Here is a 19,648-nt window from a genome sequence, read left to right on the forward strand (position 1 = left end):
AGCTACTACATTCTGCCCACAACATCTGCCTTTCCTCCTGTTTTATTACCTCCTTTCACTCCCACCACGAGACTTCTCACGTACTGCACCCTCTCACTGGATTTCCCTATCACGTACCATCAGACTCTCCCCCCAGCTTTAACATTTAAAAACTCACTTTTCCCCCCCCACTTTGTGCTCCTCCCTGTCCTCTCTCTACTCCGCTACAGACTGACAACCTGGTCCTGAAATACAACTCCGCCCTAACCTACATGCTCCTCTTCTTCTCTGCCATTCTCGCTCTTCGAACCCCCATACTCTGGCTAAACTGCCACACACTCATGCTCTGTTCTTGCACTCCCTCCTCTGATTGACTGGGCAGTTACTAGATACAATTGGTGCACTTCTAGCGAGAGGGTGGGGCTCAAGAGCCAGAGCCTATCAGAAGGGGGCTGTCACTTTGGAAATGCTGCCTGTATTAGAAACATTAAAAATATTTTCTCATAGTACAGAACTGATTTAAAAAAAAAAAAAAAAAACTACCACATAGGATATTGCTTGAACTGCAGTTTTAATCCCTGACCTTACACCGCTGTACAGTTCTGTCACGGTTGTGCTCGCCACAAACCAGGACCGGTCGGCTGAGGTGGGGTTACATAATCACCGACCTGAGACCACGTAGTCGGATCCGGATTGCGCAGTTCGTAGTCGTACATAGCAGGGTCGGGACTGGTGAGGGCAGTATAGTCAGTGGACGAGCCAGGGTCAGGATTGGAGACATCAGGGTAAATGTTATCTAAGCGGAGTTTCGGCAACAGGAAGTCAAGTAGGTCCTGCTTCAGCGTAATAGCTGCAGGGCGGGAGTGGGTTCTGCGCGAGTGGTGACCACGGCCCATGGTACCGGTCTCAGCAAGAAGAAGGCTGACCGGAGTGGGCACACCGCCAGGCAGCACTGGTAAACCAGCGCTTCAGCACAGAAGTCCAAAGCTGGCCGCTGCGAAGGGAGAGAGCAGCAGGCCACGGGATCCAAATAGTAACCTCTGCTAGGGGAGAATGCAGCAGGTTGCAGAATCCAGACAGAACCCAGGCCTCTGCGTAGAGAGAAGCAGCAGGCCACCGGAACCAGGACCAGAGACGAGAACTGGAAACTAGAGCGTAGTGAAATCGTTGGTAACACACGAGACAAGCCAGAGGGCTTGTGGCAGAAAACATGTAACGTCCATAAGGATTTATGCTCGGCACTGAATCAGTGCTAAAGCCTAGTATATAAAGGGCAGTGAGCCAATCACAGGAGGGAGGTGTGTAAGAATTCCTCCAATGACGGAGCACCGGCTAGGGCAGCATAGATAGCTAGCACAGGTGCTTATAGATTGCCAGAGGGAGTAAATAGAAACTGCACAGTTCTGCAAGGCTATAACCAAAAGCAGAACCAGATTCCTTACAAGTTCAAAGTCTGAATGTCTTTCTGCTATACCATCCTGAATGGCCCTCCGCTGACTCAAACTTAACATGTCACAGAAAGAGATCCTCATACTTCCTCCCAAACGTGGCCCTATTGCCCGCTTCTACATTACTGTTGGCAGCACTATCATACAAAAAAGAATGGGGGAGCACAGTTATAGGAAACGGGCAGTGTATTTGGACTAGTATTCGTTACAGATAGAGCAGTTTACACAGCTATAAAGGTGATGGTTCATGGGGCGGATACCAAACTCAATATGTATACATACAATGGTGTGTATGTGTGGGTGGAAAGGTAAAAGAATATACAACTTACACGGCCCTGTGTAAGTTCAGTCGCATCAGGGTTTCTTTGGGTTTCCTGTCACCTTGGAATGATGTGATCTCCTAGGGTTTGTATTTCTTCTTCTTGGTGTATATCCAGCTTTCCTCGTTCATTCGATGTGCCCCTCCAGGGGGATTTCCTCTCATATAAACAAAAAGAGGGTAAGGTTAACTCGCATATATAAAGAGGCGACAATATGGGGAAGGATGGTGTATTGGTAGACCATTAAAATATAATGGTACGATCATGCACTCACACGGGCTAATGTGAGCCTTCTCTTATCTTGGTATCTTGTTGTTACCCCTTAGGGATAACTTTCAATTGGTTATAGGTGGTGATGAAGGGGGGAACAATAAAAAATATATAACACAATACTCACACGGGCCAGTGTGAGTGCACACTCCTAGTGGTTTCTTGACACTTTTGTTCCTGTTCTTTATGCACCCCTAAAGCTGAGGTGCAGATGTAGCCCAGCTGAGAGTCATACATGAATTGCAGGCAGAGCGGCGTGCTGCGTGTTTGAACGGACTGCCTGTTGTAGTGAGATACGCGCGCTGCCGGGAGCCCTGCGCGTCCCGATGGAGTTTTCCAACAAACAGCACTATCATACACCCAGTATCATAAGCACACTGCTTAGGAGTCACATTTTACTCCTCCCTCACAGTCTCCTCTCATATTCACAGTGTAGCGAAAACCTGTTGTTATTTCCTCTGTAACATTGCAAAGATACGCCCTTTCCTCTGTCATTCTACTGCTAAAACTAATGCAGGCCCTCATTCTCTCCCGTCCCGACTATTGCAACATTCTACTGTCCAGCCATCCTGCCTCTCACCTGTCTCCCCTACAATCTATGCTAAATGCTGCTGCTATAATCACTTTACTCTCTCCCAAATCTGTCTATGCACCTCTCCTGCTGATATCCCTCTCCTGGCTTCCCATTAAATCCCATATTACTTACAAAATTCTCCTACTCTTCCTCTTTTAAGGCTATACACTCTTCTGCCCCTCCTTACATCTTAGCCCTAATTTCTCAGTGTAGACCTGCTTTCTGCTCAAGGATGTCATCTACCCCTTTTGTATCTAAAGCTCCCAGCCCTTTTATCCCTTGTACACAATTTTCCAATTTACCTGGCCTTATAGATTGTAAGCTCCTTGAGGCAGGGCATCTTCTAACACATTGCAGGTGTTAATACAATTTTAATACAATTGTGAAAAACGTGTTTAACTCGTCTAACACCATTTTAATCTTGTCTGTAAAGGTAAAATACGCCAATAATCATATCTCTAACTTTCCATGAAATGTCTGTGAATTGACTGTATAACCTCCTGTTCTTTTAATGTAACCATGTATTGTTATCATAACTCTGTGCCCAGGACATACTTGAAAACGAGAGGTAACTCTCAATGTATTACTTCCTGGTAAAATGTATAAATAAAGCCATCTCCCACCTAAAACCTTTCTCAAGCACTGCCCCACACCTGTGGAATGTCCTTGCCTTCAAAATCTGATCTGACTGGCACCCCCTCTCTTCACCTTTTAGGACCTTTCTTAAAACACACCTCTTTAACGAAGCATATGGGTAGCACCGCTGGCTGATACTATTCATCTCATATGCACTGACTATGGCCCCTGCAGACACACTTACAGATCACCCTCCTGTCTCTGCAAGTTCTCCCCATTTACTACTTTAGATTGTAAGCTTTTCGAGGCTTGGTAAATTGCTGTGTACCTGGATGGCATTATATAAATAAAGATATGCATATATTTGGATGTAATGTAATAATCAAATCACTGTACCCCCATTGTACTGCGCTGCAGAATATCTTGGCGCTTTACAAATAAGCGATAATAAGAATGTAAAAGATCTTTCTGTGGGTGGATCAGGAGATGATTACAAAGACTGTGAAATAACTGCGGTGCTGGCATTTTTATTGGTGGAAGTTAGCCTTCCAGCATCATAACCATGCGATCAGTTAGTTAGCTAGCATCTGGCCATTACCTGTATCTGATGTTGGAATCGGAAAAAGTACTGTAGCACTCCTTTTTATTTGGTTACATTCACCTCTTCCCTTGGTACTGTATAACTTCTAGTGGATGTCATAAGGGGCGTTAGCGTCCTAGCATAAGAGCACCTGAATGGGTAAACATATCTGCTATTATGAATTGTCTGTCCATAAAAGTGACCTAATTGGAGTTCTCGGGTATTAGATGAATTTAGCATTGGTCATAATTTAATAATAATTCTATGTTAATATTGGCTGAAAATGTGCTAAAAGAGATAACTTGTTACAAGTGGATCTTAATCATATTTGGTTATGGATGTTAGTGTTTCATTAACCTCTTTGCTGCCAGGCCTGTGATGCATTTTGAATCCTTCTAGAAGCCATAAGTAACAACTCCCAAAGAACAGGGTATCGCCTAAAACAGCTGTGCCATTAATGGCCTGTCATTAACCTGTTCTAAAGAGATTACAACTCTACATTTGTTTTCATGTATAATTTCCCAAAGAGAAGCAGAATTAAGCGTAGGTACAGGTTAGCACTCCCGATCCGGTGTCAACTCCCATTCAAATCAGTGTGAGTTGATGTCAGATCGCATACGCTAAGGCTTGATGAATCTGGGTCATAGCGAGTATATTGTTTTATTATATTATTTGTGGTGGCGACTGGTGAAAGAGACAGGAAGGTGCAGTTTGGCAGAGTAGGAAAGGTGGAAGCAGTTTTTCGGCCGCTGATGTTACAGGATCCTTAATGCCCATAATTTACACCATTAGCAAAATCTTAATTTTTGAATGTTCTAGCGGTTAAGCCTGTGATGATGTGTGAGGTGCGCATTGTACTCTTACATTTTTAATAACTGTATTTTATTTTTTGTTCTCTGCAGGTGCATCTTGCAATCATGGAGGTTTAAAGAATAAAACGTTTCCAGAGTGGAGGGGTCCCTCTCCCTCTCTCTCCCTCCCTCTCTCCCTCCCTCTCCCTCCCTCCCTTTCCTCTCCTTCCATTTCAGTGATTTACTCATGGCAAGAACTTAAGGACCATGGAGTATAACGTGCACATTTTTATTTTTGTAACCGAACTTGGGGTGGGGGTAGATCTATATTTATAAAGTGCCAAAGCAATTTTCCACGCACATATGGAAATCATGGTAATGGTTTTCTTTGCTGCTTGAGCTATATATTTTTTAAGCTTTGGATCCATTACCCTCAGGCTTTTACAGATCAAAAAGACTTCAACATGGGTTCTGTATGGCCCGAGTGCACTTTGCGGTGCCGCTCTTCGCAGCACGCCATGGATATTATTTCAGTGGTGACCAGAGGAAGTGAGCATCAGATAAAGGCCTTTCTCTCTTCCTATTGCTACAATGCTGCTACATTAAAGGATGACTTTGGGCGCAATGTGGTTCACATTGCTGCTTCCTGTGGGAAGAAAGGGGTACTGGACTGGTTGGCTGAAGCAAAAGGAGTAGATTTGTCAATCAAAGACAAAGAATCAGGATGGACAGCTTTACACAGAAGCATTTTCTATGGGCACATTGATTGTGCTTTGTCCCTGTTAAGGGTAAGTACAAGGACTTGAAGGAACTGTGTAGTTGTGTGCTTTAAAGAGGCAATCCAAGCTTTTTTTCCCCTGTAATTTTTTTTCCATACAGGATTGAAGCAGCGGGTCTCCGGAGCAAAAGTCCATTAATTTAAGCTCTGGGGACCCCATGAGGTACTTACCTCCGTAGGGGGTGCCGGAAGCTACACCAGGGTTCACTATATGGCTGCTTTTCAAAGCTCTCGGGCCCTGCAAGTCAATAGGAAGCTGTGATGCGTCATCCGGTGCTGCTTTCTTATTTTTTTTTATTGGCCCATGTCACGAGGAAGATAAAAACTGCAGAGATACCGGCACCCCCCTTCGGAAGGTAAGTATCTCCAAAAGCAGCGGGTCTCTGGAGCTGAAATTGATGGGATTTAGATGTGGAGACTCCCTGCTTCAATCCTGTATTAAAAAATTAAGAAAAAGTAAAAATAAAAAATATGCTTGGATTGCTCCTTTTTAATGCTATGGAGTAAAATACAGGCATCTGATCATCCTCTATTTGGAATGTTCTGCTCAACAGAAAACTAAAAGCATAGTGTGTGTGTCTGTGTGTCTCTCTGTACATAGAATGCAGAGAGGGTTACAGGCACACGGTACTAGCAGCAATGAAGGTTATCTGCCGATGCTCGTGGACGTGGGGGAGATACTGTACTGCCCCAGAGAGATCACAGAGCAGGAGGAAAACAACCAGACACACGGTCTTGCAAAAGGGGTGGTTTAATAGCAAATCCAACGTTTCAACTGCACAAGCAGTCTTTGTCAAGATGAGGGCCTCACCTCACAGCAAAGATTGCTTGTGCAGTCGAAACATTGGATTTGCTATTAAACCACCCCTTTTGCAAGACCGTGTGCCTGGTTGTTTTCCTCCTGCTCACACACACACACACACACACACACACACACACACACACACACACACACACACACACACACACACACACACACACACACACACACACACACACACACACACACACACTTATTTTATTTTTTTATGGATTTTATCTGTCTTTACCGCATTATATTAGGTACTGCATCACCCTAGTTAGTGTATAGTTTATTGGTAATGTGTTATAAAAGTTGTTTATGTAGCGCTGACGGTGTACACAACATAAATGACTTGATTTACATGTATCTCCTTACCGATGACAAATAATAAAAACATAAACATTGTAGGACTCTGAACATGATTTGTTTTTACGTTAGGCTGCCATTATACTGTATATACTTGGGGGAACATTCCGATCTGTAAAATAAGTGACGGTCACACAGTCCTGAAAGTTCGGTTTGATGTTTTAAATGAGGTATACCAGGGGGAGTGTACCCATGGTCACCCTAACTGCAACTAATGAAATTCCAGAATCTGCTCCCAATAAAGACCGTGTAAATATTGTGTTTCTACTTTTCATAATGTTCAACATATCTTAACATGAAGCGTCTCCAACAATACACATGGAATCTATGCTTTGTTCAAACTTTACGTACAGAAAGAAAGGCTTCTCAATGTACTCCACTTCAACACAGCACATGAAATAGTTTACATTCAATTTCCTTTTTCCATTTTATTTTCCAGCATGGCAGTAGTCTTTACATTCAGGATAAAGATGGGTTCACTGCGTTGGATCTTGTAATGAAAGATCGATCTTCCCACATAGTTTTCAAAACTAGCGGTAAGACCTTGGGGCCCGTTTGGGGAAGGGTACATTTCATGATAAACTAGCCTAGCTACATAATGTGAGTGTCTGACACACATTTGTAGACTGTTGGCTCATCTAGAGGTGCTCAATGGCAATGAACATACCATCGGTAGTGTAAAATGCATGATCAGCGTAACGTAATGTGGTATGGACGACTGATTATTAGCGTTATGATGGTATTTGTAGGCCATTGTGGAAGATTTCTAGGGAGCATCAAAAAGTTGGCATATTGGCAATATTAACCCTTTTTCTGGCAGATGGGCCTGCAACGCTAAAGAACCAATTAATAATCTTTCAGTTTTGTATAGTGTTATAACTGACACATTACAGACCAACACTTGTCATGACATATTTTGTTCTCAACATATAATGGGAATGAAAAGAATTGATATTGGTCAAAATGAATAATGGCGTGTCTCTTAAGTTTGTACAGTGTGTGTGTGTGTGTTTGTATACGTGTATATATACACACCCACACTCTCTCTCCCTCTCTCCCTCTCCCCCTCTCTCCCTCTCTCCCTCTCTCCAAAACGACGATTGACAATAAACAGTTTATCACTATCACTTTATGAAGACCTGTAAGTGCACGTTGCTTTCATTTGGTTATATCCTTTAACCTTACGGTGGAGCTAAGTGAGGAACCTCTATTTACTACCGATTTAGTACTCTAAAGGTATAATAATAGAAGAAACACAAGTTGCTGAATTATGGGAGAAAGATTTTGATAAAATGTGTTTATTTATTCCAATAATTGTTCAATTTTTCTATTGCCTTCACCCTCATTTATTACATTTTGTTAACATACTGTTTTTAACTTGTACATCTGAGAATAAAGATGGGGAGACGTTAGAAACTGTCAAGATACATCAACAAATACATGTAGAAAGAAATACTCTCAAATAAGATGTTAGAATGGCAAGCAGTTTATTTTATTAGGTACAGGCATACCCCGCTTTAACATACGCAATGGGACCGGAGCATGTATGTAAAGTGAAAATGTACTTAAAGTGAAGCACTACTTTTTTTCCACTTTACGATGCATGTACTATACTGCAATCGTCATATACGTGCATAACTGATGTAAATAATGCATTTGTAACCAAAATAAATATAGTAAGCTTTATAGAAAGAAAATCTTTAATGTCAGCTGATTTTTTTCTTACTAGTGCTGGCAGATGCAAAATGGATGAACAGAAAATTATGTAAAAATTATGTCAATTACCCCACTCACTCAATCCCCCCCACAAAATACATACCAAAACCCCCCACCCCTCTAAATACATGTAACCCCACCCCGCAATACATAATAAAAATACCCGCTCCCGCCAATACATTTTAAAAAGACCCCCACCGCCTCAATACATTTTTTTTTTTAAAAAACACCGCCTTAATACATTTTAAAAGACCCCCACCGCCTCAATAAATTTTTTTTTAAAAAAACACCGCCTCAATACATTTTTAAAAGATCCCCCCCCCCCCATACAAAAATCGGGCCGCACGGGTAAAATCATCACATCTCCTCCAACACCCCTCATATCACCACCCTGCGTCTCCCATATATCACCCCCACTGCATGTCCCTCACATCACCCCCCCCTGCATGTCCCTCACATCATCCCCCCCGTGCATGTCCCTCACATCATCCCCCCTGCATGTCCCTCACATCATCCACCCCCCCTGCATGTCCCTCACATCATCCCCCCCTGCATGTCCCTCACATCCCCCCCCTGCATGTCCCTCACATCATCCCCAACCCTGCATGTCCCTCACATCATCCCCCCCTGCATGTCCCTCACATCATCCCCCCTGCATGTCCCTCACATCATCCCCCCCTGCATGTCCCTCACATCATCACCCCCCCTGCATGTCCCTCACATCATCCCCACCCCTGCATGCCCCTCACATCACCCCCCCTGCATGTCCCTCACATCATCCCCCCCTGCATGTCCCTCACATCATCACCCCCCCTGCATGTCCCTCACATCATCCCCACCCCTGCATGTCCCTCACATCATCCCCACCCCTGCATGCCCCTCACATCACCCCCCCTGCATGTCCCTCACATCACCCCCCCTGCATGTCCCTCACATCACCCCCCCTGCATGTCCCTCACATCACCCCCCCTGCATGTCCCTCACATCATCCCCCCCTGCATGTCCCTCACATCACCCCCCTCCCTGTATGTCCCTCACATCACCCCCCCCATGTCCCTCACATCAACCCCCCCCCCATGTCCCTCACATCAACCCCCCCCCCCCCCATGTCCCTCACATCAACCCCCCCATGTCCCTCCTCCCTTTCTTCCCCTACCTGAAGCAGCGTGCAGGTTGCGGGCGGCAGAAGCACGGCAGTAAGCGGAGGCTCTGAGCGGGATCGGGGGGGTGATCGGAAGAGCCAGGCTGGGTGGGGGGGTGATCGGAAGAGCCAGGGGGGGTGATCGGAAGAGCCGGGGGGGGGATGGGGGGATGATCGGAAGAGCCAGGGGGGGTGGGGGGGTGATCGGAATAGCCAGGGGGGGTGGGGGGGTGATCGGAAGAGCCAGGGGGGGTGGGGGGGTGATCGGAAGAGCCAGGGGGGGTGGGGGGGTGATCTGAAGAGACAGGGGGGTGGGGGGAGTGATCGGAAGGACCAGGGGGGGTGGGGGATTGATCGGAAGGGGTGGGGGGGTGATCGGAAGAGCCAGGGGGGTGATCTGAAGAGCCAGGGGAGGTGGGGGGTGTTCGTAAGAGCCAGGCATTGGATGAGCCGGGGAAAGGAAGAGCCAGGGGGAAGCTGGGGAACTGAAGAGCTAGGGGAGCCGGGTAAAGGAAGCGCCGGGGAGAGGAAGAGAGGGCACACCGCCGCAGCATGCGCACGCTGCCCCCTGGTGTCCGTACTCGCGAAGCATGTGTACGTACACAGGGGGTAAGGTGCAATTAAAAAAAAATGTACGTACTTGTGAGTGTACGTAAAACGGGTGTACTTAAAACGGGGTATGCCTGTATTTAATTGGTAGTTTTTTTTAGTGTATTATAAGTGTATGTAATAACTGAATTCAGGGTATATTTGAATGTTGCAAAGCTTATATTTTATTCTAATGCTTTTTTTTTTTAAAGATCCAACTGAGCCCTACACCTGGGGGAACAATATTAATTTCACTTTGGGACATGGTGGTCAACAGAGCAAGCATCATCCTGAGTTGGTAGACATGTTTCCTCGCTCTGGAGTATATATCAAACAGGTATTGGCTAATTGCGCGTTAGTAATGTTATACTTAATCATATTGCAAGCTTTTGTATATTTTCAAGAGGGGTACATTGTGAGCATGTTGTAAAGGAGATCATAGATGGGATACTAAGGATTTGTTTTGCATGTGAGCTACTGTATGTAAATAATTCCAGACAACGTTTAATATATTTTATTCAACATAAAACATATTTCCCTATCTTGTATAACCTATTTGGAATATGTCGCCCACAGGTTTAGAAAGTTCTGTTAACTAAATGGTTCCATTCCTGTTTTACTATGTTGAAACCTTCACTAGTTTCCTAGGTCAATGTTCCTTCCATAAATAATTCTTTGTTTCTTATTTCCTGAAATACTACAGACATAATAAATTATAATAAGATTGTCTATTATTTTGCTGAATTAGTTTTGCACAGTGTGTGGTTCATCAATAACCCATATTGGCTTTTTTGCATTTGTAGACATTGTTTTTTTTTATACTGTAGTAGCCCCTTAACGAGTTTCCCCACTATGCTTCCCCTTCACTGCTCCATCTCACAGCCAACGTGGGCAGAGTAAAAGAGAAACAACTTCAAAGACCTGGAGTTCGTCAGCACCTCCCCCTGCATCCAGGGTTTCCACCACTCTGGGTTTGTCCCGGAGACTACGGATTTCGGCTAGGTATCTCTGGGCTACGGGTTTAGATTGGAAATTTCTGGGCGAAAACAGGGCCGGCTGGGATGTTTGCGGTGCTCGGTGCAGGGACATGTGTGAGGCCTCGGATCTTACCTTCTCCGGTGGCAGCATCATCCGGTGGCATCTCCCCCTGCGTGGTCCCATCAATGTGGCTCAGCGATGTCAGGGCGCATGCCATTTGATGCCCCGTTGTCATGGCAACGTGACGCCATTTGACACTGCGAAACATTTTGCCGTGACCATGCAGGAAGAGATACCTGGAAATGTGCCGCCGGAGAAGGTAAGAGAGTTAAATATATAAATAAATAAAAATGTAATTGCTTTGCAAAAATTCTCCGGGTTTGCCATCAACAGAATGTGACAACACTGCCTGCATTTCTGCTATGGGTGTAGTCTGTTTTCTGTGCTGCTGGTATCACTTGAACTCAGACTCTTTTGGAGATAACAAGTCAAAAGACGTCAGCTGTTCGCTGATGGTACAGCTGCCTGTACACACCAAACTTCTTATCCCACTGTACCCTGTTTCCACTTACCCTTCCTTATCGATTTGTAAGCTCCTATGGGCAGGACCCTCCCTACCCACTATAGCAATGTATGTTAATGTTTATTCCAATGTTTTTCATCCTCCATCCCTATTGCAGTGCGCTACGGAATATGCTGGCGCGTGATAAATAAATCATAATAATAATAATAGAGGGGCCTGTAATTCTCTTGTATGAAACAAAATTAAATAAAACTGTTAACTATTTGTTGTATACGGAATCAATGGGCGAACTTTGAAATGGCGTTCTTGCCAAATAATTATCTTCTGACTGCATACAACATGTGAATCATACACCGTTGATCCTGTTTATTTCCTATTGCCCAATGTATAAGTATATCGTTATTGCCCCGTCCTACACAATGTGTTTTTTTTTGGGGGTGGGGGGGGTTTCAGGGTAGAAGGAGGATAGGCTTGTATGCTCTGCACAACCCTTTTTTTGGACAAGATACAATATTAGATTCTGTACATTATATAGAGGATCTACTAATAATTTGGAGCGGAAAACAAGTCCAGGTTGGATGGTCTTATTCAACGTGGAAATGTTAACAATTTACACTTTATGTTTCACTTGGTGTATAGATTTAATTTCTATAGATATTTTTTTTTCTAGTGTGTGTGTATATGCAGTAAACTTTTTTGGAAATGGACTGCAGTGAATTCATTTCCCAAGGCAAATAGCTGCCAGTCAGTGTTGACTATAAAGAGCATTCCAATTAGGAATTTTCTCCAGATTAGAAGAGACAACCAAATTGAACTATTTTTAAAAAAAGTGTCAGAAAAAGTTACAATAATATTACATAATGGGGGCTTCAACCTTGAACATTAAATCTACTTATCAAAGAGCTCATTCAACATATAGAGAAGTACTCTAGTGATTCAAAAGACACAGACAGAATATTAAGATGGCATTTTTTTTAATCTCACTGATGCTATATTTTTTCATTATTAAATAGTGTTTTTGTGGCGTTGGATTTGTGCAGCGTATTAGTAGTATCTTTATTAGACATTTATGAACTCATCCATGCAGTTAAAAAGGGAGTGTGGGGATATGCTACACAGTTCGCGCACACAAGAAACAAAGGATTTAGCCTTTGAAATGTGGTTGTAATAAATACAGTATATTATCAATCCGAGAAGCATTTTGGATTATAGAGTTAAATACTTGCACTAAAAGTGTTTAAAAAAAAATGTTTAAATGTGTAGTTGTGCAGGCTGGCTTGATAGCGGTGCAGTCGGTGCCACTGCACCGAGCCCCATGGTTACAGACTTAGGTCTCGAACATGGTCAAAAAGACCGTGCTGAGCCGCGCTGAGGGGAAACATTATCCCTATAAGCACGGCTTTAGACGGCGCTTCCGCATGCGTCCGGAGGCGTGTGGAATTGCAGCCGACAGAGAAATTTAAGTTTTCCCGCTGAGGGAAGCGCAGGGCCGGTCACGTGACTGCCAAAAGCCAATGGCAGTCCGTGACGTCGGCGCCGTGACGTGGCGCGCTTGCCCCGCCTCCGCCCCACATCCCGCCCGGCTCCCTCCCGGCTCACAAGCGCGCACGCTGACACTCATGCAGGGACACAAAAAAGCTATTGCTTGAGCAGAAGAGCATGAGCGTCATCGCTGCTCAGCGCTCTTCTTTTCACCATGTCCGAGGCTTTATTGCCGGTGAGAGAGCGCAGGGCCTCAGTAACTCTCTTACCTTCTCCCCCTGGCATCTCACCCCATCATTAAGGCTCTGCGACGTCAAATGGTGTTGCAGTGCCATGACAACAGGGCGCCATGTGTCATCACGTTGCCATGACAATGGGATGCCCTGTGGCACCGCGTTTCCAATGCAATGTGACGCCACATGGCACTGTGGCGCCTCGTCAAAGCGGAGCCATTCAACGTCACAGAGCCATAATGACAGGACCATACAGGGGGAAATCTTGGATGAGATGCCGCCAGATGCCTCTGGAGAAGGTAAGAGCCGAGGCCCAGCACATGTCACTTCACCGAGCCCCGCAAACATCCCAGCCTGCCATGGATAAAGTCAAGCCTATATGGTTATAAGTATGAATGTATAATGCTAAGGTTTTTATTGTCCCTTGAGAAAGTCCAGAGTGTTAGGGAAACGCGTTGGGTGATGCTTTGGACAAGCTGACTTTTTTTTTATATGTTGATAAAATGATCTTCCTTATCTTTACAAGATAGAGAGGTGATTTATTATACTTCATACAATAAGTGATAAAGAGGATAAGCGGGTACATGAATCTGCTTGTGTTTAATAATTATCTTAAGAAGTATGTATTAAGCAATTTCCCCCCCCTCTTTTTCTCTTTCTCTCTAGATGGTACTTTGCAAATTTCATGCAGTGTTCCTGACGCAGAAAGGGCAGGTTTACACATGTGGGCATGGTCAAGGGGGCCGCCTTGGTCATGGGGATGAACTGACATGTCTGGTATGTTTTAAAGTACAATTCTCTAAGTTTTTTAACACTTGGTTTGGGGTAAATTAAAATTGATATTCACCCAACAAAAGAATACAATGTTACGGTTGATAAAATGTTATCTTGTAAACATTGTAAATTAGATGTTTACCTTTAAGTTAAACCATTCCCAAGTAGGGTATATATTGCATTGACTAATAAACCTATTACAAATCTAAATTAAAGATGCCGAGTTACCACTAGGTATTCTTGATGGAAAATGGTGGATGAGACAGACACAATTTTTCATTTATTACGTCAGGTAATTTATCTAAGAATCTCAAAGTTTTAAGGGAGCAGTGGATGTAGTATGTGGCAGAGAAGAAAACAACAAGAAAAAGCAATGGCGCCATATCGTCACACTTGGTATGTTGTCTGTGAATTCATCGGAAGTGTTTACTCACATGTAATTGGATTAAATAAGCATATCCCATACTCTGGCAAACTTTATCTAAACAAATTTTTTTTAAAAAGTCCCGGAGGAACCTGAGTACATCAGCGAAACATGTTGCGTTCCTGGTCTGCAGGGAGAACTGAGGAAACGAGTCTATGTTTCCCGGACGTCTAAAACAAGAAATGTTGATCGCGGTCACGTGAGACGCGGAAAGCCAGTGGAGGCAGTGAGATTGTGGTCAGGCTGTCACTTTGGAGATTTTCTCCGCAATGGTTTTTTCTGTGTGCACACATTTTTTTTAAATTTGTCCAGATAACATTTGTTTATACTATCTGCAGTATTGTGTTTTTCTCCGCTTTTACCCGAGTTTGATTGCAGTTTACAGATTGACCCATAATTTGCCACAGTATGGGATACGCTCATTTAATACAATTACATGTGAGTAAACACTTCAGATGAATTCACAGACCACATACCCAGTATGACAATATTGCGCCATTGACAATATTGCGCCATTGTTGTTTGTTGTTTTCTTCTCTCCCACTTATTGGACGACATCCACTGCTCCCCTAAAACTTTGAGGTTCTACATGTGTTCGGGACCAAGGAGACAGTTATTTTTTGGGGTTTGTCTGGGATTTTATTATTGTCTATTTACAGTGCCTTATCACACTTTCATTGTCACCGATTTTAGATATAGATAGATTCACTGGCAACAGGTATGGATCAAAAGAACATCCGCTCCAGGAAAAAAGGTAAGGCGCTCACCAGCAATGGAGGGTTAAAAGCAACTTTAATGAACTACATAAGAAACAAACAGTGCTAACTACTCTCCCACACGTTTCACGCCCACTGTGGCGCTTTCTCAAGGAGTGACAAAGTGGGGGAGGTCAGGAACATTTAAACCTCCCACCGTCATGCAAAACAGCTGGTAATAATAATTAAATTAGCCTTGCAAAACCAACAAAGGATAGATAGTAAGGAAAAGAAAAAGAAGAGAAAAGAGAAAGAAGAAAAAAAAAGAAAAAGGACGAAAGGGGAAAAATTAAGAATCAAAGAAATTTTTTTTTTCTTTGATTCTTAATTTTTCCCTTTTCGTCCTTTTTCTTTTTTCTTTCTTCTTTCTCTTTTCTCTTCTTTTTCTTTTCCTTACTCTCTGTTCTGTTCTATCTATCCTTTGTTGGTTTTGCAAGGCTAATTTAATTATTATTACCAGCTGTTTTGCATGACGGTGGGAGGTTTAAATGTTCCTGACCTCCCCCACTTTGTCACTCCTTGAGAAAGCGCCACAGTGGGCGTGAAACGCGTGGGAGAGTAGTTAGTACTGTTTGTTTCTTTGTTTTTTATGTAGTTCATTAAAGTTGCTTTTAACCCTCAATTGCTGGTGAGCGCCTTACCTTTTTTCCTGGAGCGGATGTTCTTTTGATGCATACCTCTTTGCCGTTGTCTGTGAGGATCTTGCTTCACCACCGGAAGCCACACGGGAGACGCATTCACTTTGGCAGCGTCAGGGAAGCAGTTGAAGGAAGGGACTCAGGACGGTGTTTCATCGTGAGTAAGGCTACTCCACACCGGGCTCGCCGGGGCTATGGGGACCATGTGAATATATTTCACCTTATTGTCCCTGTGTTGTTCCCCTCCTGTCCTCCCTAACATCCGTTTATATTTATCACTGCATCACTGTTTATTCCCCATTACCCGGTGTCAGCTCCATATATTGTTATTATCAGTGCACTTGCAGCCAGACCACCTGGAGCTTGTACGCGGTTTTTGTTCTGTATAGATAGATTCACTGTCTATTAGTGTGCCATTACACTTTTATTTGCACATGAGGTGTGTGTGTGTTTGTATCCTATATTATATTATCACAGTCACATTCATTTACAGTATATCCCTCTACATTGAAATCACTTTAGTGCGGTCACTTTGATATATTCATTATTTGAGCCCCAACTGAGACACTTTCTAGGTGAATGAAGGGGCACAGCACCCAAAAGGCTTTTCCAAAATGTTTATATATTTTTTGTTTTTTATGCAATTGTTTTTTTACCTTTAAGGCAATGCAATTATGTGAGCTGCCGATCCTACAGGATTTTGACTTAAATGCTGCTTTAAGCATAGCTGACACAACTATTTTAATTATTGCAAAACCAACTAGGCTACTTGCATGTCAATGAGGTTTTTTTCAAATAGGCTTCTCAGGAAGGACATGCTAGAATCCAACAGGTTTACTCTAGATGTAATGTCCTGTTCTGAAAATATCCAAATCATTAAAAGGGATTATATTGATCTGCAGTATTTGAGGTCACTGCGTTTTGACAGTGGACGTTGCTTTCCCGCTCAATCTCCACCTTGTTTGTATCAGTGATAAATTCCATAATTTCTTAACTTTCCAGTGGAGAAAGCCATTTCTTTCATCAGAAGTAAAAGAAGCAGTGCTTTGTTAGCCATTTTTCTATGTTCAAGAAGTACTGTAAGACACTACTGACCAGAATCACATTTGCTCCAGACTCTTCCCTGAGTACTAACTCAACCACTTAATTAAACTGGTCATGCTGTCCCTGTGAAAGTGGTTAATGGAATGTAGGACCAGGGCTAGTTTCTGTTTTTGCTGGTTAACCCAGAATCCGTACACAACACCTGATTCTTACTGTAATGTTGACATACTGTATCTCCAGCTTTGCCCAGAAATGCAACCAGTAGTCCGAAAATAACTGAAGATTGATGGTACAACTAAAAACAAAACGTATGAGTGTACGTTTTGAATTTGTTTATTTAATTTGCTATGAATAAGTTCTGTATTTGTTTCGTTTTTAAGGTTCCTAGGTTGGTCGAAGCTTTAAGTAGTCATCCATGTAGTCTGGTTGCTGCTGCAAAGGACCATACAGTTGTACTGACAGAAGATGGATATGTTTACACCTTTGGCGTAAACACATTTCATCAGCTAGGTATCACGCCACCTCCTTCCAACTGCAGTGTTCCTAGACAGGTATGTGTTTGCTGCTGTAACTACTCTTGCTCTTCCCTCCCCATGTATTATTTTATTTCCAGAATGTGGGCATGGGGGGTCCCCCAGAGCTGATCTGTGCTAATCCTACCAGCTGGATCCCAAGATACTATTAACTTTTTTATGTGCTGGTAAAATCAAAGATGGCTGCCAGTGTTGTGCAATATCATTGCCCTGACAACGTTGCAGCTTGCTATTGTCCTGTGGGAGTGAGACTTGGATGGCGGCCATATTGATTTCCCAAAAAGGACCAGAAACACTGGCACATAAAGGGTACATTTTTAGGGAACAGGTTGTGATCAGCTGACCTTAAAACAATTGGGCCATTCAGCTCCCGGAGAGCGGCAGTTCTAATTTCTGTAAAAACAAACAAAAAAGGTAAAAATAAATACATTTTAGTAGGAGGGAATTGGTACTTTGTTTGACCGGTAGTTAGCTTTTAAAGATGCCCATAACTATGCATTGCTCCAAGTTAATAAACATATGCTCTGCTTTCACAAAGAAGCATTTATGTGCATACTGTAGGTGCTCATATTACATCTTTTCATGCCTTGTAGTACAGGTCAGGGTTTAATATTTGGCATTTGAAGAACCCGTGGCATTTGGCAGCGACCCTGATAAGGAGAACATCATGTTCTATCCACCTAGCATCCTATTTTGAAACTTCCAATCTACTTTTTCTCTTTATTGCCCCCATGCTCTTTAAAAGTCCCCCGATGAATGCTGATTAATTCTGACTCCAGTTATGTCTCTGCAGAATGTGTAATGTTACTTGAAACTAGGTTCAATGTATTGGTTTGTTAGCTGCTCTGTCAGTGGTGGTATTTTAAACCGCTGTTGCTATGCAAGTACTGCTGCACGTAATTTTTGACCCAAATAAATTGTTTCTTAGATGATCTTTACCACCTTTTATGAGCCTAAAAACTTAATAGATTTTATAGAATAACAGTCGTCTCTGTAGGTTGTCTTGAACGGTCTGTGCATATATGTATAAGTGTATTGTATGTATGTATACAAACATATAAATAGTGCAAGTGCAAATAGCACAGTAATATAATAAATAGTGTGTATAACACTTGTAGTGATTAAGAGGGAGTGGCTCAGTGAGTAAAGACTCTGACTGGCACTTTGCTTGAAGCAGGGGAGCCTGGTTCAATTCACGGTGTCTGCTCCTTGTGACCTTGGGCAAGTCACTTTGTCCCTGTGCCTCAGGTACCAAAAACATAGATTGTAAGCTCCACAGTGCAGGGACCTGTGCCTGCAAAATGTCTCTGTAAAGCACGACATAATACTAGCAGCACTGTACAAGAACATGCTATTATTATTATTATTCATATTTAAATATATAATTACACCGTCCTTGGAAATAACGCAGCTCCCAAACAGGACTCTCCAAGTCCAGAAACAGAGATGAGCTGCAGAACATGGGCGCAAATATGCAAGAACATATAACATAGAAAAACAACACAGGAAAAATTAGTTTTCCACTCACATGCTCCAAATGTTAATCAGGCGTTGAGGTTATTATGAGTGACCAACTCTTGTAGTGATCTCAGAATTGTATCCAGACACCCATCACAGCATAAAGGTCTATACCAGTTGAGAAGAGGGGGGGAGGGGAATCCTACATAGAAGACAAGCAACAATAGTGAAGTATGCTTTATCAAATTAATATCAGAAAGTAAAGCACTTGCATACGCAGCTCTTCTCAACTGGTATTGACCTTTATGCTGTGATAGGTGTCTGGATACAATTCTGAGATCACAGCAAGAGTTGGTCACTCATAATAAGCTCAACGCCTGATCACACATTCCAGATTTGTTGTTATCATTGTTACAATATTGCACACTTTTTTCCTTTGTTTTTTTCTATTTTATATGTTCTTGGATATATTTGCGCCCCGTGTTCTGCGGCCCATGTATGTATGTATGTATGTCATTATATAGCGCCATTAATGTACATAGCGCTTCACAGCAGTAATATACATGACCATCATATAAATAACAAACATTACAAATAACACAATGGGAAGAAGTGCTTCAGACATAAAAGTAACATTTAGGAAAAGGAGTCCCTGCCCCGAAGAGCTTACAATCGAATTGGTTGGTAGGAAGAATGTACAGAGACAGTAGGAGGGCGTTCTGGTAAGTGCGTCTGCAAGGGGCCAAGGTTTATATATGAGGTGTAAAGTATCAGCCATGTAGCTACTTGTATGCTTCGTTAAGCTGGTGTGTTTTAAGGCGGGTCTTAAAGGTGGATAGAGAGGGTGCTAGTCGGATATTGAGGGGAAGGACATTCC

At 43.0% G+C, this 19,648-nt stretch overlaps 1 protein-coding gene across 6 annotated transcripts in view; it reads left to right on the top strand.

The window, feature by feature from the left end:
* Positions 1 to 19,648, top strand: part of IBTK (inhibitor of Bruton tyrosine kinase) — an 81,322-nt gene that overhangs the window by 2,892 nt on the left and 58,782 nt on the right. For 4 of the 6 annotated variants that reach the window (XM_075597950.1, XM_075597947.1, XM_075597945.1 and 1 more), the window contains exons 2-6: positions 4,650 to 5,326; positions 6,924 to 7,020; positions 10,142 to 10,266; positions 13,812 to 13,922; positions 17,161 to 17,331. In XM_075597950.1, the coding sequence (XP_075454065.1) occupies positions 5,003 to 5,326; positions 6,924 to 7,020; positions 10,142 to 10,266; positions 13,812 to 13,922; positions 17,161 to 17,331 (828 nt within the window). In that variant the 5' untranslated portion in view covers positions 4,650 to 5,002. Of the gene's footprint in view, positions 1 to 4,317; positions 4,343 to 4,649; positions 5,327 to 6,923; positions 7,021 to 10,141; positions 10,267 to 13,811; positions 13,923 to 17,160; positions 17,332 to 19,648 lie in introns of those variants that run through there. The other 2 variants (XM_075597946.1, XM_075597948.1) reach the window with 2 other exon arrangements.

Source organism: Ascaphus truei, chromosome 4 (assembly GCF_040206685.1).
Source record: "Ascaphus truei isolate aAscTru1 chromosome 4, aAscTru1.hap1, whole genome shotgun sequence".
In the NCBI taxonomy this organism is placed as follows: domain Eukaryota; kingdom Metazoa; phylum Chordata; class Amphibia; order Anura; family Ascaphidae; genus Ascaphus; species Ascaphus truei.